The following is a 23,897-nucleotide window of genomic DNA, read 5'->3' as shown; positions in this document are numbered from 1 at the left end:
CTACAAGAAAATATAGTACACGTATTTTGACTCAGGCATGGGTAAGAACTTTTTGAAAATGTTTATAATATTTCAGTAAATATTAGCTAGAATTGACCAACACTATTTCATGAAATGAAAACACAATTTTGCATCAAAATAAAGAACAAAATAAAGAGACAGCCTTTAGATGACAGAAGACATGATAGAAGAAAATCTTTGCCAGCTACACAGTTTACAAGGAATTAATATCTATAATATATATTAAGAACTGAAAAAGGTAACACAAAAACCACACAAATACTCCAATCAACAAATGACCAAATTAAATAATAGATGCTTCTCAAAAGAAGAAGTACGGGAGTTGGTGAGATAGCTCAGGGTGTAAAGTTCTCTGCCGCCAAGACTGATGACATAATTTTGATTGCCAATACAAAGATATATTAAATATTTTGAATGGTAAATAGTCTAACCACCCACCTTTTACTATCACTTAATGTATGTATATATTATATTACCACATTCACCACTTAAGTAAGTATAATTATTGGTGAGTTAAAATAAAAAAATTCTAGAGAAATGATATTGACAATTAATAAATAAAAGCTTAAAATTATAAACATAAGAAAACATCAGCTGTAAATTCGAGAGTTGGAAAAAATGAATTAACACAAATAATCTAATCATTGGATATATGGAAAAATATGTTTGAAGCAGTTGTAATGAAAACTAGATGAAGTGTTAGGGACAAGATAAATGGCCTTGAGCCTAAATGAATTGAACTGCATAAGTCCAAGTGAAAAAGAAAAAGAATAAAGAAAACTCACTAGAACATCTGGAGGTTATAAAAAGATATCAAACACAAATCAAGGTAGTTTAAGAAACAGAAGAAAAATGAAAAACAATAAAAAGTATCCTGAAGATACTTGTAGTAAAGTAGTGTGTACACAGCTTCCTCTTAATTCTTTCCTGCTGCATCAGTTTACCTTTCCTTTTATCCCATATCCACTCCTTTGTGATCCCTGTTCCCTGATTCAACCCACAGAACTAAGTTCCACAAGGGATTCATAGTGGCCATATTAGGCTGCATTTGTTGTTCTTCCTATCCTCTAGTCTAGTCTCGCCAGATTAATTCCTAGTCCTTCTACTGCTTGTCCACAGGAACCCCTTTTCCCAACCCACCAATTTCGCCTACGGACTCTCTATCTTGGTGCAGAAGCAGAATGTCCCTAGGTCTTGCCCATCACTCACTTCACCCTTTTCTTCTAGCCCATCTCCGTTTTTTTGTGACACTGTAAACTCACAGAAAAATTTTCTACTAGGAATTCCACAGTCAATAAAGTTTTATGGCATGGAATAAAGAAATGGAAGAAGACATCAGAAATTGCAATATCTCCCATTTTCATATACCAGTAGTATTAATTTTGTAAAAATGATCATCCGCCAAAAGCAATCTACAGATTTAGTGTAATCTGAATCAAAATACCAACATAATTCTTCAAAGAAATTGAAAAAAATCTTCAACTTCTTATGAAAACAAAAACAAAAAAATCCCAGAAGCAATAGAATACTGAATAATAAAATAACTGTTAGGAGGCATCATCGTTCCAGATTTCAATCTGTGTTACAGAGTATAATAATAAAAACAGCATGGCATTGACATTTTAGAAAACAGAATATTAATCAATGGACCCAAGTTGAAGAACTCAACATAATGCCACAAAACTACAGACACATAATCTTTTACAAAGTCAAAAATATAGTGGAGAAAAGACAGCATCTTCAAGAAATGGTGCTGTTCAAACTAGGTAGCTGGGTGTAATAGAATGAAAGTAGATCTGTTACTATCATCCTGCACAAAAGTCAACTACAAATGGACCAAGGACTTCAACATAAAAGCAACAAATCAGGAAAGCAGCAAGCAGGAATTCTGGGGTACCATGAAAAATGAAACCTTTGAATTATAGACATGAGAGAAAAGAATCCCAAGTCAATGGCATAGCCCATAACTTCAACAAGAGCATAGAAACAAATTTCTCCAAACTAAGAAAAGTAACACTTATACAAATACAAGAAGTACACAGAACCCCAAATAGATAAGATCAGAAAATAAAATACCATGGCATATCATAGTTAAAACATTAAACACATATAACAAAGAAAGTGTACTGAAAGTGAAAAAGAAAGAATTCAAGTCTCATGTAACAGAAACCCCATAGGAAAAATCATCTCATTTCTCATCAAAGTCATGGGTGCACAATTCAACAAAAAATACTACTGGTATTAGACACATATTAACATCAATCTCTTAATAGGAGGTGACTTCAATACCACATTTTCTCAATTAGACAGGTCATCCAAACAAAAACAAAGAGAAACATCAGAATTAACTGACATTTTACATCAAATGGATTTTATATCACAGAATATTCTACCCAAATACTAAAATATACACATTCCATTCAGAAGCACTTTTCTAATAGGCAATATCCTGGGACACAAAACAAATCATTACAAAATCAAAAAGGATGAAATTACTCCTTTTTTCTATCTGACCAAAATGCAATAAAACTGAAAACTGATAACACACAAATCTCTAGGAAATCCACAAACCCACAAACTCATTATTGATTGATTAAGTGGCCAAAGAAAAAAATCAGGAAATAACAGAAAAATTTCTGGAACTAAATGAAAATGAAAAAACACTGCAACAAAACCCTGGGACACAATGAAATTTATAGTTCTAAAAGCCTATATCCCCCCAAAATCATAAAGCACTAATAAATGACTTAATGATGCAACTCAAAAAGTTGGAAAATAAGAACAAACCAAATCAAACCCAGTATATGACAAGAAATAATAAAAATCAGAGCAGGGGTCAACAAAAAGAGGAAAAAATTGCAAAGAATCAACAAATTAAGTGTTCTCTGAGTAGATAAACAATATTGACAGACTATTGATTCAATTAATGAAATGAAAAAGAGTGCCCAAATCAACAGAATCAGAAATGAGCAGGGAAATATAATAGACATCATATAAATTCACACTTCTATAAAGAAATATTTTTAAAACCTGTAATCCATGACCCTAATAAATATAGAGGAAATGCTTTTATATATTCATCCAAATGACAAAAACGAATCAAGTCAACAATCTAAGCAGACCCGTAATAAATAAGGAGATTGAAATACCAACAAAAAGCCTTCCAGTTTAAAAAAAACTTTCAGGTACAGATGAATTCACAGTAGAATTCTTCCAAATATTCAAAGAAGTTCTGCATCTAGTCCTTCTTAAATTAATCCAAAAAATGAGGGAAGGAGTAGGGGGAGAAGAGGAGAGGAAGAAGAAGATGAGGATACCTGGAACAATCAATGCAGGATAAGGAAACTTAAGGGATACAAATATTGAAAGAAGTCAAACCATCACATAATATGATATTATACATTAGTAATCCCAAAAGTCTATCAGAAAACTTCTAGGTGTGATAAATTCATCAATGTGGCAGGATAGAGAATCAAGTTACAAAAATCAGTTGGCTTAGTATACCAACAACAAACACACATAGGAGATCAAGGACACACTCCAATTTTAGCCTCAAAGAAAATATAATATGTAGAGATAAACCTAACCAAGAAAGTGAATGACCTCTAAAATGAAAACTTGAAACATCTGAAGAGACAGAGAAAGATACTGGAAAATGGAAAGACAATCCCATTCCTATTAAATGACAGAAGTAATATTATGAAAATTACCGCTCTACCAAAAGGTATAAACGGACTGAATGTAATCCCAGTCAAAATCCTCATCTCATTTTTCACAGAAATGGAAGAAAAACTGTTCTAAAATCCATATGGAACCACAAAAACTCAGATTAGCCAGCACAGTCCTGAACAAAAGAAAACCAAACCAAAATTATAAAAATAAAAAAAACTATGCTGAAGGGTTTAAAATTCAAGATCTCAAAACATATTGCAGAGACAGAGTAATAAAAACAATATGGCTTTGGCATAAAAAATAGACATGCAGACCAACAGAACAAAATTAAAGATCCCAATACAAGCACATTTATCTTCAACCACTTAATATTTGAAAAAGACACCAAACACATTCACTGGGAAAAATAAAGCGTTTTCAACAATTTGTCCGAGGAAAACTAGATGTCCATATGTTGATTAAAATTAAACATATATCTATTACCTTGCCCAAATATGATATTTCAGATATAGGGCTCAGATCAATCCCAGGAGTTTGAATCTCCTATTGTCTTTTAGATGTTGGCTGGTTACCTCAGGATGGCCTGGCCACAGTGGAGAATGACTTGTAGTTTGTGTAACAATAGACCTAGGCCCAAAACTCATCATGAGGGCTAGTGGGACATGCCTGCAGACTAGTGGGATGTGTCTGAAGACTGGTGAGGCATGCCATTATGGAATGTCTGAGAGGTATGTATATTCTAGGACTATCTCTAGGGCTAAAGGAAGTGTTTCCTAGTCAATCCTATGTGCATGATAATATATGTTCTCTGTCAGTACCCCAGCTTTTTTTGGAAAGCTATTTAAGAGGATGCTTAGATAAACCAGGGTCTCCAGTATTGACTGAGAGCCCTCCTGAAATGACATGATGTCTTTATCCAGTCCTTAATACCACTGGGTAGCTAGGACTTTCCTGATCCACACTCCCCCACTCAGGGTCAGACCTGAGGCTGTTCGACTGGGCCAGTAAACAACAGACCCAGAGACATCAGTTCAGAATAGATGGTTCTTGCAGCCTAGGATTGATACTGGCTGGATCCTGGCAGCAAATGGAAACAAATGAAACTAAAAATCTTCTGCACAACAAAAGCAGCAATGAACACATAATCAGAAACAAACCCTGGCAACCATATATCTGACAGAAGTTTAACATTCAGATTATATACAGAATTAGAAAGCAAAATCAAGAACAAGAGTCAAAAAACAAAATGACCCATTGGTCTGGGACCTGACTAGAGAGTTTTTAAAAGAAGAAAAAAATGGCTAAGAAATATCTGAAAACATGTTCACCATATAGAACAATCAGTGAAACGCAAGTCAAACAACTTTGAGATTTCATCTTACCTCAATTAGAACTGCAAAAATCAACAGAATAAATAACAATAAATACTGGAGGAAATGTGTGGAAAAGGTAAAACTCATTCACTATAGGTGTAATTACAAACTGCTGTATCACTAGTAAAATAATTGCAGAGGATTCTCAAAAGGCTAAAAATCAATCTATCTTATCCAGTTATACCACTTCTTGGAATTTTTCCAAAGGTCTAGATAACATATGACATACTTGCTCAGCTATATTCATTACTACTCTATTTGCAAGGGTAAGGAAATGAAAATCAACTAAAGGTTCTACAAATGGCAAATACATAATAGATATGTTTTATATATAATAAGTATTCCTTCTCTTAAGTTTTCTAATTTTTTAAAAAATGAAACAAAAATGGTAATATTTCAGACTAGGGATTGTAGCATAATTGTAGATTTCTTCATTAAATTAAACATGTTTCTTGCGGTGACATCCAAAACCAGAGAAAAGGCAATTCTACATGTAGTTCACGAAGAGTCAACATATTTTTTCATTTAATTTAATCTGGTAAAAATGTAATAAAACAAGAAATAAGCAGCAAAAAGAGAAAAATATTCACACTTCTACAGTTAAATGACATATTCATAAATTATCATATATCTAAGTAAATATCAGTAGGGATAAAAAGTATGTGGATGGGATGTGGGAAGGGTGAGAGACAGGAGACAGGAGAAAGGAATGGAGGGAAACGGGTTGGTATGTAAAATGAAAAATATTTTTTTAAAATAAAATCATCCCAGAAGGAAAAAAGAAGTATAAATAATTGAATAAATGAGAATGTAAGGCATTAAATGTATGAGACAAGGGTAACTAGTGTTATGAGATATATATATTTTTTGGTTTTTCGAGACAGGGTTTCTCTGTATTGTTTGGAGGCTGTCCTGGAACTCACTCTGTAGACCAGGCTGGCCTCGAACTCACAGAGATCCACCTGCCTCTGCCTCCCGAGTGCTGGGATTAAAGGCATGGGCCACCAACGCAAGGCGAGATATTTTTGTATAATTAAACACATACATTAGAAGAAAAAAAAGCCTCTTTGATAAACTCTACACTGATTTTCATAGTGGCTGTGCTAGTCTATATCACAACATCAGTCAGTAGGGTTGCCCTTTCCTATATCCTAATCATCATAGAACTACCATTTGATCTATCTATACAAATATTAGCTATACTCACCAAAGACTCCATATCCTACTTCAGATAAATCTTTACATTCATTTTCATTGTCTATTCTTAATATTTAAGAAAGGGAATCAGTCTAGATGCCTGTCATCTGATAATGAAATTGTGGCACATATACAGAATGCAATTTTATTCAGCTGTAGAGAAAAAATGAAGTATTTAAATTTGCAAAAAAAGGAACCTGAAAAATAGTATAGTGGGTGAGATAACTCAAGCCAATAAAGATAAAACACTGTATATTCTTCCTCTTATGCAGATACCAGCTTTCCATTTTTAGATTTCTGTGTCTAAGTCAAAGTGAATGTCTTTAGTGTTCAGAAAGTAATCAAGAAACCACAGTTAGAGGGTTACAGAGGGATAGGGTATTACCAGTTCTAAGAAGGTTTAAACAGTTATGGAAGTAGAGATATGGTAAAAATGCGATGGTGGGGAAGAGTTAATTAAAACTTAGGATACATTAAAATGCAATAGAGAAACCTACTACTTATAAGTTTACAAAACTTTATTTTACAAAGAGAGAGTTTGAATTTGGGTACAATACATGGGTGGAGAATGCTATAGTCAGTCATTGGTTTTTCTGTTTTGTTTTATTATTTCTTTTGTTTTTTGAGATTATAAAATAATTATATCATTTCCTACTTCCATTTCCTCTCTCAAAACCTCTCACATATACCACTTCCTTTCCCTTTCAAGTTCATGGATTCTTTTCCATTAACTTTTATTACATATATGCATATGTAAATAATATACATTCTTATATGGATAAGTGCAATGTACTTAGTCTGTATAATTTGAAAGCCCATAAGACCTCAACTCTACACAAACATCTACAGGCAACCAAGGAATGCTGAGAGTGGGAGAAGCAGACTTCCACAGGGAAGAGCATAATAATTGGTTGTCCAGTCCCAAATGATCATAGTTACTCTTGTGATATTTTTGTTAGTTCGAGAGTTTCATATATTCACACAATGTATTTTGTTTTATATTCACCACCTCACTTTATAACTCCTTTCATATGTATCCCATATCTAAACCTGTCAAGTATCAATTTTCCATTAAAAAATAGCCATTATGTCCAAAGTGTACTGCTGATATACTTGTGGGTATGGGGCCATCCCTAATGAAACCTGATACTCCCTTTCTTAGAAGTCATTACTGGCCAATAGCTCCTAGGTTAGGGTTGGGGCCTCACAAGCTCCTCCCTACTCCATGCTATAATATTGAGTTACTTGATCCTGTGCAGATAATCTCAGCTTTGGTGAGCTCATGAGTGCAGTTGCATTGTCCTTTCCAGAAGACATTGCCCTATACTGAAGAAAATGTCCTTCACAAAAGCCATAGGTTGCCATCAAAGGCTTTTGAAAGAATAATACTCAACTTTATATGGAAAACAAAAGACCTAGGATAGTCAAAACATCCTGGTACAATAAAGGAACGTCCAGAGGCATCACCATTCTTATACAGTCCTGAAAACAGCTTGGTATTAACACAAAAATAGACTGATAGACCAATGGAATGGAATTGAAAAACCGGATATCAACCCACACACCTATGAACACTTAATTTTTGACAAAAAGCTAAAATTATGCAATGGAAAAAAGAAAGCATCTTCAACAAATGGTGCTGGAACAACTGGATCTTGACATGTAAAAGACTGTAAATAGATCCGTATCTATCACCATGCACAAAACTTAAGTCCAAATGGATCAAATACCTCAACATAAATCCAGGCACACTGAACCTCTTAGAAGAGAAAGTGCGAGGTACCCTTGAATGAATTGGTATAGGAGACAAAGACACTGAGATGGGCAATTAATAAATGGGACCTCTTGAAACTGAGTTCCTGACGTTACTGCTTTTGATGATGAACTGTAAATGAAATTGTGGGTGAAATTATCCCTTTCTTTCTCCATACTGATTTCCAAAGTGGCTGAACAAGTTGGCACTCCCACCAACAATGGAGGAGTATCCCCCTTTCACCACATCCTCTCCAGCATAAATTGTCGTTCGTTATACACAATTATTTTAAGAGTAAATAATAAACTTAAAAATTGATAAATAATTGATAAATCATTCCAATGCATATTATGTTAATGGGATTTTAAAAATGAACACTATATTACTTAGAAAATCTTAATGCTGAAAATAAAGCAAGGACAAAATTTTAAAATGTTCTTAGCAAGCAATCCTGTGTTTTATCTATTATGAATTATTGTACAAAATACCATTTAGCCTGATTATGGTTTCCCTTCTCTCCATTCCTCTTAGTTCTCTCCACATCCTCTCCTTTCTGGATCTCTTCCCTTTTTGTCTCTCATTAGAAAATAGGCCTCTAAGAGATGATACTAAAATATATCACAATAAAATTTAAGACAAAATAAAAACTATAACATCAAATTTAAACATGACAAAACAACAGAAGGAATCAGAGACATACTTGTTCATTCATTCCGGAGTACCATAAAAATACTGATCTGTAAATAATATATACATAGAGGACCTAGTACTTAAAATCTTCCTTTCCCCCATTTATTTATTTGTGTATATATGTGAAGAACTGTATTACACTGTGTGTACAGGAGTCAGAAGACAAGTAATAATGGTGGGCTTTTTCCTTACACCATGTGGGTTTCAGGGATTGAACTCAGGTCATCTCGCTTGGTGGCAAATGCTTTTCCCCCTATTCATATAGCAGGCCCATAAACAAATTATTTGACATGGATCACCCATAGTTACACTTAAGAATGAAATATTTTAATTATGTTAATACTTACATCTTTCAACTTTTTACATTTTAAGTTTGGAACAACTTTATATTCCTGGTTAATGTATTTTATTTATATACTTCTAAAATTCACTAATTTAAAATGTAGTTAAATATTTCAAATTAAATAATTCTGTTTGGGATTACACACACTGTAGAAATCAACAGTCCAATTGAGCTGATCTTATGTATAAAACAATCTCACTTACTCCAGGTATTTTAGTGTTTACTCATCATTCTACATGAAGTTTTATATAAAATTAGTGGGATTCACACAACTAGAAAGTAGAAGTAGTTTCTATTACATCTACTCATGTTTGTGCAATAGTCAGCTCTTCCCCACTACTGAAGGATTCATAATGGGTTATACTTGGTATAATTTAAACAAATTATTGAAAACTAATACTAAATAATAGTTTTAGTTATAAAATTTCCTCTTTTCTTCTTTCAAATTACTGAAAGCCAGTTAAAAATGCTTAAGCTGAGAATGAAACCTAATACTAACTTAAAAATTTATAAATATTCTAAAATATTGTTCTTTGAAGAAATAAAACAACTTTATAAAAATAAATAGTTCTATCTTAATTCAATTTTTTACGTGTGTGTGTGTGTGTGTGTGTGTGTGTATGTGTGTGTGTGTGTGTGAACACCATAGTACACATATGGATGTTAGAGAACCACTTATAAGACTAGGTTTTCTTCTTTTACCATGTGGGTCCTGGGGATCAAAATTAGGTTTTCAGAACTGGATACAAAATTCTTTACCTGCTAAGCCATCTCACTAGCCCTTTGTTCTAAATTTGGATAACAAATGGATCACTTGTTAAGAAGCTCAGACTGGAAAAGTTTTAAAGTTTCATATAGATCAGAGTTGTCTCTACAAATTCTCATCATTCCTAATTTGCTTCCTCATAAAGCAGGATCTAAGAAAGCTGGGAATCCTATTGTTTGTTTCACTGAAAAAAGTGGACAGCTGTCTCAAACTGTAAAATAGCCAATACCAAAAATATTTAAAAACCAAATATTTAGAAAATGCAGACAAAGCATTTAAAGATATTGGTAAATGTGATTTGGAGATAAGAGCAGAAAAACACAAATGGAAAAAAAACCTAAAAATAGATATGAGTATCAAAATAAAAGGTTACACATAATAAAGGAAGCAATAAACAGAGTGAAGAGATAACCTACAGAAAACTTGAGGACTCTTCATGTAATAATGTAATTTCCAGAATATTGTATCTCAAAAAACTCAAGAGCGAAGTACTTCAAAATGATCTGATGTTAAAATGGTCAAATGTTATAGATATGAGCATTTCAAGGGGAGAAATTCAGCTGGTCAAAAAGTTTTGAAAAATATTTAATTTATTAACAATGAGAAAATGAAAATCAAAGCCAGAAAATATTATCATTGCATTCCAGTTAAAATGATTACCGTAAGACTGACAATCTCCCCTACTCCCCCACACATACAGATCCTAAGGACATAAGAATTCTTACACACATTAAATATAAATGTAAATTAGGATGACCTCCTGGAGAACACTAAGAAGGCCCCTTAAAAAAGTAACAATATATCTAGGGTTTAATCTAGTTATCCCACTTCTGATTATATAATCAGCATATCAAGTAAATGTCTACATGTACATGCTCATTTCATTGGAGTATTTTTTATAACAGCCTAGAAATGTTAATCGCCTAATACTTTTTAACATATGAACTTATTACAATTCTAATGTAAGGTAAATATACAAATTATAGTGAAATCAATAGATAAATGCAAATACAAAATATAGTAATATACATAATAGAATATTATTCACTCAAGAAGTATTTGATCACTATAATTGTATACATTTATGAAATTATCCCACTGAAACCATAAGAATGTACTAATAAAATAATATCATTAAGATAATTTTAAAAGAACATTCAATGGAAAACATTGACTGGTACACATCAGTGGGGAATGCTATAAGGAAATCAATCAATGATTACATAATAATAACTACACCCTTTCAACACCATGAAGTATATTAGATAAAGATTTTCAGTGGTGCCTCTTATCTTTTTTTATCCTTTCCAATCTTTCTATATTACCAATAAACATTACTGGCACATATATTCAACCATTATATTTATTCTCTTGCTTCTCATTAAGTTCCAGGTTATGAATATTTTTACAGTGAATGCTTAAAAGCATGTAGATTAAGGTTTTATAGACTGTTTCATACAGAAGTGGCATGTGTATGCTAATATCCAAAAATCATTATTTAACTAGAAATAGTGAATTTTTAACACAAGAAAACAAAATCTCAGATTGAGTCCTGTTCTATTTTCAAGAAATACCTGTCCATGCAGTTCAGCTGAAAATGCTAGAAATATGAGCATATATTTATTGGCCATATTAATTGAGTATGCATCAGATTTGTTATATTCATAAAACCTAAAGTAAGAAAACATATGAGTCAACTGTGGTAATTCTAGAACTTAGAAGACTAAGGAAAGTTGATCACAACTCTGAGGTCAGCATATGTAATAGAGAAAGTTCCTGTATCAAAAAATTTTATGTAATATATACATATATATATGATATAAAACTAATGTAAAAACAAAACAAACCTACAACAAACTAGATGACAGGGATACCAGTAATAGATATGAATGATATTATAATTGAACTAATTTCAGTAAAATAAGGAATTGCAAAAATGTTAGATTGTGACATATAAGACTGTATTAAATGCAATAAAGAAATAAAAACAGGAATCACAGGTCATTCTAACAACCATATGATTTTTGTAAGAAGTGAAAATACGTCTCCAGGCTCTTTATAGAATGCAGACAGTCTAATTCATATGCAATCTATTCTGAGTTTTACAATTCTTATGTACTTTATAATAGGGTTTTAAAACAATCAAAACCAGGTCCAATGAGCTGGCTTAGTGAGAAAGGCACTTTCCTTCAATTCTGACTACTTAAGTTTGATCCTCAGTAACCACAGGTTGTAAAGGGAGACCCAAATATCTTCAAGTTGTCTTTTGAATTCATGTGTGCACCATGGCATTTATGTATGCACACATACACATAAATTAATAAGCAAATCAGTAAATGTAATACATTTTAAAGAATCAAGCAGTATCATAATATTATAGCATACCACATTTTGCCAGTAAAAAACATTTTCTGTAACACCTTTTCTGTATGTTTATAATTATTTTAAAAGTTGTAAAATGGGAAGTTTATTTTACAAGGGACAGGGAGCAATAGAAAAAGAGAAGAGAGGAAAGTAGAAGGGAGCAAATGAGACAGAAGAAAGAAAAAGACAGAATGTAAGAGATCATAATTTGGGTCTAAGTGTCAAATTTTCAATTACTAAACTAATGTATCTCTTGATTTCAGATTCAACCTTAATGTTAAATGTAGCTTTAAGTGCCATCTTGGAATAAATGTGCCTGTTCAGCACAACAAGCAATATAACACCATATGTAGATGATAAAATGAATGAAAATGAGCAACTGTATTTGGTATGAATGACATGGATTACAAATATTTTTCAACGAGTACCTGGAGGTAATGGTACTTTGTTTTATTTGACAAAGGAAGATAAATTTGTATCCCTATGATGAATAAATTTGAGTCAGAATCTTACACTGAAATGGCAGGTAACCTCTAACCTCTACTTTGTTACCAGATTTGGCATCACAGTCAATATTTCAATGTACTTTAAGCAAATAGCTCAATATATTTTGAAAACTAGAGGTGTTTCCTAAGTCAGTGTCTTATCTCTTGAATAAAAATTATCTATTCCAACAATTTCTCAACATATTTAAGATTGATACTCCAGAATCACTGTGGAAATCTGCTCTGATTTCTTATATGTGCTCTTTTTTCTATGATATGGGGATCTTATTTCTAGGTTATATGTACATTATTATTCAACCATATTAAGGCAGTAGGAAGACTTATGACTCCTTGAAAAAGAGTTACATTAGTGCCACAGAAGAGGAACCACTATTTACTTTCAATTCTGACACAGCAAACATCTATGGAAACAAAACATAAAATTTAGATACAAAGAAATACATGCATCCTTTGTTTCTGGTTTCTGGAAAAATTTTTGATGTTAATGGACAAATTACATATTGATAAGGATATAATTCCTAGTTAATTTTGATCTCTAAATGGAAAGTGTATTTTAGATAGTATTGTCTTTGTGTTTAGCTCCAGATAAACAGATCATTCTAAAAAAGGAAAAATGATACTCACAATGAAGAAATTCCATGCTAGGATTCTTTAACTGAAGTAGTTAAAATTAATTATGCATAATTAATAAAATTCATGTTTACATATGAATAAATTTGGAAATCATTCTAAATTTAGAAATTTTAGAAATTTATTTGATTGCCTTTAGTTCAAACGTTAGAAACTTTCCTGCAATCTGTTTCTGAAACATGAAACATTCATTTTGATATCATTAAATAATATGTAATATGTTCTTTCAATTTTTCTTAGAGCCTTAAGAGTTGAGAGATATGAAAATAAGAATTAAACTTTTCCATTTTTGTATCAAAATAAATCTTTAGTATTTACCTTCAATTTTGAAATAGAATGCATATTGAGGAAGCAGAGACAGAACACAATGGCTTGATTTACACTATTTCTAGGAAAGTTAGTAACAGAAAGCATGATCCTGCCTCAAAAAATATATGTATTGACAAATATATCTTTACATTATACCACTTATTATAATTAATGACTACTTTCATACATTTGGTTCTATTTATATGGTTGTATGTAAAACATACATATGTCATCAAAGGTATCCAATGATTCTATCAAGGTAGCAAACAGAAATATTGTCAGCCACCCTTTAAATATGCCCACATTTTTTCTCACAGGACACCTCTATAAATAATTTAATTTCAATTCTCAAGAGAAATATGCTTCAATGTATTCAACCTTAATTTTTTAAAGCTGAATGACTGAAAAATGAATGGTTGAAGAAAATCTCAATTGAATCTAGATAGCTAGTAGTTTGCCGTAAGACAGGCTATATCTCAAAAAGATTAAGAGCCTATAGGTCACATCTGCTTTCTCTGACCTAACTCTTGCCCATTTTTTAAAAATCTGTTCTCAGCAATCACAAACCAAATGACATTTCTAAAATGCAACTCCGACATTTGCTTGCTTTTTACACTGTAACATTCAAAATTATTTATAGAAAATTATATAGCTAGTGAGTGAACTGGAAAATAATTGTGGTATGTATGGTCAAGGAACTCTCGGGTTGATAAAGGAAAGGCTAAATTCCTTCTTGGAAGAAAGCTGTATTCTGATAGCCAACTATCTTGACATAAAAGAAAAACAATACAATTTTACCATGAGAACAAAATTTTATGGCACAATAATTATAGCAAGTAGGTATGGATTGAAGAAACCAAATGATGAAGATATAAATCAGGTTTGAAGACACAAAAGAATTCAAATCATAATAAAAATATTGACATTCTTGTTGACAAAGGCAAAGACAAATAGCAATAAATAAAGTGAATTTAAAGAACGTAACCAATTATAAATTGCTTGGGCAATAAATAAATAATAAACATATTAAACCAAAAAATTAGAGATATTAGGAATATAAAGTGTTTCAATTTTAGGGGATATTTTCACTTATGAGTGTAAGCATTTATAATTACATTTCAGATAAAGGATCATCATAAATATTTTTGAATAAGGGACATACTGAATAACAAAGAAACATTTGCAGAATAAATGGGCTTCTTTCGCAATATACAGAATAGTTGATTTGTTTGGAAGTTATTAGCTTTTAGGTTTTATATGTGTGTGCTTCATTGATAATAACAGCAATGGTTAGGTAGTAAGAGATCAGGCAAGAAGAAATGAGCTCCCAAGGAAGAAGAGTTAGAAAATAGTGTTATAAAGGAATTAAAAGGAAATGATAATAGGAGGGGTAAATGATTAAGTTTATGGGAGAGCAGGGTAAAAGAGGGAATTTGTGGCAGAATAACTAATACCATGGAAATCTACTATAGTAGAAGTTTTCTAGCATATAATATATATGGAATTTAAGTAGAGTCTCCATTATTGAAGGAAACTATGCACCTACTGGATATTTTAATCAACCAACTAAAACACCCACTACTAGATAGGGGTTATATCTTGTTTGGTCATTAGAAAAATAGATCCCATAGACCCCTCAAATATGACAGGTTATTGTCAATATTATTTATTATCCTCTACAGCCTGAATATGAAACCTTATTGCTAAAGGCATCAATTATATATGGCACCAAACATGTAGGAATCAATCTGAAGCCCAATGAGAAGCTGCATCCCTATCGACTAGCATTCATAGTGCTGAAAGATACTATGCACACTACTGGAAGAGAAAAGTAATCATCACTACCACCCAGATACTAACACTGAGACATACAAAAGAACCTGTGTACAAGATACAGAGTCACAAATATTATTAGGAATAGGCAACATTTTTCATTGGATTTAATGGTCATACTATGAGATGAAACCCATACCTAACACTGTTAATGTGGCCAAGAACATAAGAGTCTATAGGTCATGGGCCTTAAGGGAACACCTACTGCTATTAGTCTGTTAAATGAACATAGCTGTCAAACTACAGCTAATGACACATTCATCATCAGAAGAAGCTGCTTCTAGTAAGAGTTTGGAACTAACACAGAGACCCACACCTGGATAATGTGCAAGAAGTGAGAGACTTTGAAACCCTCGGACCTAAAAGTCTTTGTCAACCCCCTCTTCTTAAAGTTCAGGTATCTATGCAGAAGTGAAAGTAGAAAGATTTTAAGAGTCGGTGGTGGTGGATGACTACAATGAAACAGTAAAACAGGACTGACACACATATAAACTCACAAAGACTGTTAGAGCCAACAAAAGAAATACGTTTTTTCCAAATGATACTGGGTATGGCAGTCTCATGATCAGTAGTTCAAAAGCACAAAATGTACTCATGGTTTTTTTTTTGTGTGTGGGTATTTGTTTGGTACTTTTGCCATTTTGTTTGTTTGTTCTGATCTTTTTCTTTTGACAAAGACAAAGAAAATGTCATTTGGTGGATAGAGAGGTGGGGAGAATCTAGGGAAACTTGGGGGAGGAAAAAGAATATGATCAAACTATATTGTATGAAAAAACATGAGGTTTCTGTAAAAACGAGTTTTATAGCATGAAAAAACTGTTGGATATGAGATGGAATTTTTGAATTAAATAACAGTAAGAAGAAGAAACTGACAACCAAAATATTTGCAATTAATATTCATGTTTATATGATGTTCACATCTGAATCCACCACCACCACAAACAACAAAAACGTTGGGTTTTAGAAAACTGTAATTCATCTTCAATTAGTAATGTACTTTTTGAAAGCCTCAAAAAGAAGAGGTGAAGATCCATGAATAGGTAAATATCCCTTAAGAGCAAAAGGATATGGTCAGTATATAGAGGCATGCTATCAAAGCATAAACTGAAGAAATATGTGGTCGAGTCTCTAAATAGAAGGCACACAAGAATATACTGGCTGAATTTGAAAGACATTTTCTGACAAATTTGCAAGCTATTTCTCATAACTAGTATTATGTAGTTACTTGCCATTTTCCATGTAATTAAATGGGCATATATCTTAAAAGGCAAAACCATGTAGCAGCATTATTTTCAATTAGTACAACAGAGACAAATACCAGTATAATATAAACAAAAATTGTTTTTGTTAGAAAGAGACACAAAATGTAGGAGTAAAATGTTAAAAGGTCAATATTTTCCAATACAGAGACTGTAAAAACTGCTTCTGAGAATTCAGGCTAGTGGGATGGTTCAAAAGGTCAAGGAGCTTATTGCTAAGCCTGATGACCTGAGTTTAAACCCCAGGATCTACACAGTGGAAGGAGAGAACTAACTTCTACAAGTGGTCCTTTGATCTTCACTCACACACTGTGGTATGCCTCTCCTAACAAACAAATAAACAAAATAAAAATAAGAGGAGGTATTTAATATTTTGCCATTTACATCTTCTTTTCAGAAATATAGCTTGCTAGTACCAGAAAATGGTTTTAATACTTTTGAAATAGATATTAACCCAAACCACTCAAATTTTAAAAATAAACCAAATTAGGACTGTTTAATATCCATTTTCCTTTAAAGCTGGCTATCTGGCAGGACAAATCCCTAATTAGAAAGATAAGCTTAGCATTTACTTATGCCTTTTAAACAGTTTTTAATTTTGACACTATGGAATTTCTATGGAACTATAACCAACCATGTTTTGTTATCTTATATAAATTATATGATGACAAAATTGGTACTATGTGCTTTTATGAAATCTTCATTGAAATCTGATTAGAATGATTTTTATTTCTTAATGTTACAGTTTAATGTTAGTTGATATAGAAATGCAAATAAGTAACTCTGAAGTTCTTTCTACTAAAATATCTAAACAATTCTCCGTTACTTATATATTCTTTGGAAAATGCTTCCAAACTTATTATATGAAAATATTTAGGTGATAGATATGCACTTCAGTGTAGGAAATTTACTTTTTATATGTAAGACTGGAGATTTGAATAATCTAATTAATGAGTGTACATTCTTATCAGAGTTGTCTTGAAGTACTTTAAATGTGTTCTTTGTGTGTTTGAACATTGGAAGACTGATTCTATCTTTCTAGGAAAAAGAGTCTGAGGTATCCTTTTGCTAGGTAGAAAAAATGAAGATGACTGAATAAACATAATTCACTGTGCTTACCATGGGACATTTTGTCTCTTGTATTCTGAATCTGATGGGCCAAATAAGGTATTTGATTTATTCAAACATGTTCCTAGGTTTTTGCCCTTCCCTTAGTCCAGTATATCATCCACCCACCTACCAATCTACCTAGACTTCTACATATCTACCTAATGAAAATTTCTGTTGATCACCAAAGACTGAACTTCTGGCATACCTCACAGCAAAGCTAATAATAAGCCTTGAGGTAATTTTTAAGACTGTAATAAAACTGCTGTCCTACTGCATATTCAGTCTGTATAAGTTTAACCTGCCTTTAAGAAAACAATGCAACAAACATCCTCATTTGCTTTGGATTTTCTATGAAAGCAACCTTTGTAAACTACGTTAATGCATAGTTTTAATCTTTTGTTATGTACTTGTTCATGCCTCTGACCTACAGTGGATATGTATGTGGATATGCAAGTGTTGGTTTAATCAGTTCCTGAAAGCAATCAGCAGGTTGGAAGCAACCTTATATAACAAATATCTGCCACAAAGATTGAAAGGAACCTGTGGATATATCAAGATAATATATGCTTACAGTTTATTATCTGTGTTAGTTATGTCAGTAGAATTACTTTCCCATGTAAAATTATGTGAAAATTTTCTATAAAGTATCTTAATTATTTTCTGATGCAATATTTTCTGTGCTGTCCAATAAACACAGACCAAAACTTCTCCTGCAGAAGTTCAGAGTTCAAGTTTGGTTCATTCTTGGTCAAATTAATTCAAGAGGAAGTCTTTTTTATTTCTTAATGCACTGTCTATTTATTTTGGTGCCCAAAAGGAGGAACATTTGATGAGTTAATGAAGCACCTATTCCCTCACCTGTCTATCTGTCTATCCATCCATCCACCCAGCCATCCATCTTTTCACTCATTAAGCAAGCACTGATACTTTACATTTGTAATATCATTATTAAATGCTGTGATTAGAGAAACTAATAGGGAAAATGCCACAGACTAAGTGGAATACAGTGTGATGAGCTCATTATCAGGATTATTTACTAGTATAATAAGACAATAAGGCATAACCAAATTAAATTTTGGTCAACATTTCACAAAAGAAGCAATTATTGAGCTTCATGAATGTTGGAGAATTAAAAATAATTAACAAAGCAAACTGAGAAGGAGAACAAACCTAAGTACAATAGAACCTTATTAAAAGGCCCGAAGAGTCAGAACATATGGAGTACTGGTGAACATGGGAGTAATTATAGTATACCTAGCAGGTTCCAAGACAGGGAGTCATGTGAGGTTGAAAGATTGCTAAACTTTCCATAGACATGTATGTTAGGCTGAGGTGTTAAAGCTACTAAAATCAACTTAGATACATATTTGGCAGCATGGTTTCATTTACATACAAATAAGATTATGAGAGGACATAATTTATATAGGTATCTAAATTCTAGTAACAAGTGGAATATTTTTAAGCCATTAAGTTTATCCCTTACCAATAGTGAATTTCTCAATACTTACATTGAATTTACCTTACTTACCATTGATAGATGATGGGAAAGTAGACTACAATCAGCTTTACGTTTCACTGAAGAACTCATTGCTTTAGGTTCAGTGGTAATTGGCTAAAAGCAAAGTGAAATAATTTTAAATACTGAGACTAATTTGATATAAATTGGAAACCATAGCTATTTCTCTTAAGTGCAGACAGTAGAATTAGTATTTTTAATATTTCTATGAAAATGGCAACATCATAATCACATGCACTGGTATACATTAACACTGTGTGAAAAAAAGAGATTTTCCTATATATTAGACATTATTCTGAAGTTTGGGGGCATGTTAATTCTTTAAATTCTCATAACAAACAGCCTTATGTGTTAGGTACAATTATTACAGATATGAAGAAATTAAGACATGGAGAAATGTGTTAATCTTATCAATAATTATAGAATTTAGATTTTAACTGAGGAAGCCTAAGAAAAGAGTCAACACTTTTAATCACTAAACTAGTTTAATAAATTTTAGAAGTTTAAATTTAACATCATCATGTGAAATGGTTTATTTGAGAATTTTCCTACAAAACATAACACATATCAGGTTCTATTTTAGTGCTTTAAAAATATTAATCCATTTAGTATTGCTTGATGTTATATTGATAATAACTTTATCTGAACACCTGAATGAGTATATTATATAAAATGTATTATATTGTCTTAGTCTCCCTTATACTAGAAAAAATTTGTTTTACCTAAAGAAGATGAAAACATCAAAATATTTTATAATCCATAAAATAAAAAATACACATTATCAAAATTTAATCATGCAGAAATAAAAAACAATTAACAAATGAGTAATAAGAATGAATGGTTAACTAAAATGTTTCATCAAAGAAAAGTTCAAGAACAGATGGCTTGACTGATGATTCCTACCAAACATATAGAAAAAAATTATACAAATAATTTTTCTTAAATTGTTTTGTGAAATTGACCAAACAATAATTTTTCAAACTCATTCTACATGGCCAGCCTTTCTTTGAAACCAAAACAAGCAACTACAGAAAACAACATAAGAGAAGGCCATGAACCAGCATTCTTAACTAATTTGAGATTTTTCAACAAAACATTAGCAAACCAAAAACAAAAGTGTTTGAAACGTTGTTCTCTGTGATCATACAGAATTCATCCTTAGCTCCAAAGGGAGATTAACATGAATGTATCAATAAGAATGGTAAACACATTGACAGAATAAATAATGAAACCATATCATCTCTGGAAGTACAAAATTAAACACAAGAATGCTGAAAAATTAGGTAAAAAAGAAGCACACTTCAATATAATAAAAACAAGGAAATAAATAATAATAAACTGAGTGTAGGAAAGCTAAAATCTTCTGTCTTAAATCTGGTACAAGCCTAGGATGTGTATAATAAGTTCTTCCATTTAAATCAACATGCTAGTGGAAGTCCTAGTTTGAATAATTAACATAAACAAACAAACAAATAAGATATTAAAATGAGACTTTTCTTAAGTCAAATTGTCTCTATTTGCAGATAAACATGAAGTCACATGTAAAAATTTCTAAGAAAAATCTAGTATAACTAATACATATGTTCTTATTACCAGTGTTGGAGATTGACCTTGGGGCCTCATACATATTGAGCAAGCAGTCTACGACTGACTTACATTCAGATTAATAAACTAATTCAGTCAAGTTGTGACCTATATAAATGATATATAAAAACCAGTAACATTACATATACCACTTACAACAGTTACAAAACTTAAACATTTGGTAACAGATTTAACCAAACACCGAAAGACCAGCAAAACTGAAAATATGGTATATTGATGAAAGAAATAGTAAAAGATACAAATATGGCATGATGTATTATATTGAGATTGGGAAACAAATTAATATTAAAATGTTCACGTTAATCAAAGCAATCCATAGATTCTTGCTCCCTTTTAAAATTCAATCCCTTTTGAAATACCAGTGGTGTTTTTGTTTGTTTGTTTGAGACACAGTTTTTGTTTGTTTGAGACACAGTTTCGCTGTGTAGCCTTGGCTATCCTAGAACCTACTCTATAGACCAGACTGGCCTCAAACTCACAGAGATCAGCTGCTTCTGCCTCCCAAGTGCTTGGATAAAAGGCATGCACCACTATCAACTGGAAAAATACCAGTGATATTTTTAGCACGTTGAAAAAATATTCCTCTAATTTTATTGGAACCACTATAACTTTAAACAGTTAAAGTAATCTTGAGCAAAAATAGCAAACAGGAAACATTATTACCTGATATTTCAGTAACCAAAACAGAATGGTATTGACACAAAAATAACCACAAAAATCAGTGGAACAAAAAATACCTAGAATAAGTCTGCAAATTTACATCCAATTCAAATTTGACAATCCTAAAAACCCACGTTGTAGAAAAGATAGTATTTTCAGTTCGTGAGCGTGGGCAAATTGGATGCCTACATTGGGTTTATTACAATGCAACTCCTACAGCCTACTGGTTACAAAAAATCATTCTAAAATGTCTCAATGTCTTAAATGTAAGGTCAAAAATTCATGAAACTATGTAAAGAAGATGTGAGAAATATTACAAGCAAATGACAGGGCAAGGATCTTTGCAAATATCTCAAAAGCATAGGAAATAAAGTTTTTTTAAGATATATGAATTAATTTATTTTCCAATGCTATTACTCATTAAAGATACCAAAGATGATTACAACAGTAATAAAAATTTACCAATGCAAAGATTTCAATATGTTTATGCCAAAAAAGCAAACCTTATTGATAATCTTAGTTTTATCCCCAAGTGAAACCTGAATCTCCTCAGAAGAATTTCAATTTTCCAATTTAATATCTAGCTCTTCTAAAAGTCACTTCCACAGCTGTATATAATTTGTTCCTATTCTACTTCTAGACTTACTGACTTTTAAAATAATATCAACTTTATATATTCTATACTCAGTTACATTAGTTAATCCAGTGTCATTATATTCTCTTTCATTATAATATTTAGAAATCATGTTATATAGCGGATAGACTGTAGACTAAAACCACTAATATATTCTGAAAATTATTTGTCCATCTATTACAATTTATTTACTATACAGCTCTTACTTCTATGAAAAACTTGATGCATATAAATCTCTTCAGGTAGTAGGCAGAGAATGGAAGTGCTTTATAAAAGATCAAACTGTAAAACTATAAAGACTCAAAATAGTTGTGCATTTGAGAGCCATTAGATTAAGTAAAGCAGTGTAAGGCCACACTATATTCTATTGCTAATGGAACCTATTATTTTTTGAGTAGAAATTTATCTTTTGCATTAACATTTTTTCCTTTTATCATTTTTTATTTTAATTTTAAATAGCTTGTTTTACTAGAAAATAAAGTTTTAAAAATTGGTATTCTACCAAATAAGAAGCTCCTGCACAGTAATCACCACAGTTAAGAAATAACTTATAAAACTGGAAAAATATTTAAAATTGGTCAACCAACAGATGGTGATGATAAGAAATGTCATGGAAATAAAAATCTCAGTAGCATACAAATAAATAGACCAATTAAAAATTAGCATTTATTTCCAAAAATCATTTCCTAAAAGACTTGAAAATGACCAAAATCTTTGAAAAAATATTCAATATTATTAATAATCAGATAAATGAAAGTCAAAACCAAAATGAGATAACATTTTGCTCCAAACAGGATACTACCACAATGAGATAAATGACAAGACATGAGGATATGGAAAAATGCAACCTTTGAAGGAGAATGTAAATTAGTACAGCTATTACAGAAAAGAACATGGATGTTCCTAAAAAAAACAGAATAGAAAATACAACTTTTGTAAGGTCTATTAGTTCTATTCCTCACTGTATATCCAAAGAAAAAGAAACCAGTATGACAAAGAGATACATTCCTCCCCATTAATTGTAGCACTACTCTTGAAATCTAAGGAATCCAGATTTATGACACCAACTAAGAATCCTAGCAATAGTGGAGAGGGTGCCTTAACTGGTCTCCCCCCTGTAATTAGATTGATACCGCCCTAACTGTCATCATAGAACATATATCCAGTAACTGATGGAATCAGATACAGAGATCCACAGCTAAGCATGGGGCTGAGCTCCAGGGGTCTAGGTGAAGACAGGAAGGACAGATTATGTGAGCAAAGGAGTCAAGACCATGATGGGGAAACCCATACAAACAGCTGACCCAAGCTAGTGGGAGCTCACTGACTCTGGACTGACAGCTGGGGAACCTGCATAAGACCAAACTAGGCCCTCTAAATGTGGGTGACAGTTGTGTGACTTGGGTAGTCTGTGGGGCCACTGGCAATGGGACCAGGATTTAAGAATAGTGCATGAATTGACTTTTTGGAGCATATTACCTATGGAAGCATACAGCCTTGCTTAGTATTGGTGCAGAGGGGAGGGGCTTGGTCCTTCCTCAACTAGATATGCACAACATTGTTGACTCCCCATGGGAGGCCTTACCCTTACTGAGGAATTTATGCTGTGTTGGGTGGGCTTAGGTGGGGGAGGAGTAGGAAGAGGGAAGTGAGGGG

The 23,897-nt window shown here is 32.1% G+C and overlaps 1 protein-coding gene across 6 annotated transcripts in view; it reads right to left on the bottom strand.

Annotated features, from left to right (window-relative positions):
* Positions 1 to 23,897, bottom strand: part of LOC101831433 — a 317,754-nt gene that overhangs the window by 163,860 nt on the left and 129,997 nt on the right. For all 6 annotated transcript variants that reach the window (XM_040744340.1, XM_040744339.1, XM_040744342.1 and 3 more), the window contains one exon: positions 19,355 to 19,438. In XM_040744340.1, the coding sequence (XP_040600274.1) occupies positions 19,355 to 19,438 (84 nt within the window). The remainder of the gene's footprint in view (positions 1 to 19,354; positions 19,439 to 23,897) is intronic.

Source organism: Mesocricetus auratus, unplaced genomic scaffold (assembly GCF_017639785.1).
Source record: "Mesocricetus auratus isolate SY011 unplaced genomic scaffold, BCM_Maur_2.0 Super-Scaffold_100003, whole genome shotgun sequence".
In the NCBI taxonomy this organism is placed as follows: domain Eukaryota; kingdom Metazoa; phylum Chordata; class Mammalia; order Rodentia; family Cricetidae; genus Mesocricetus; species Mesocricetus auratus.
This window is presented reverse-complemented; position numbering and strand designations above follow the sequence as displayed.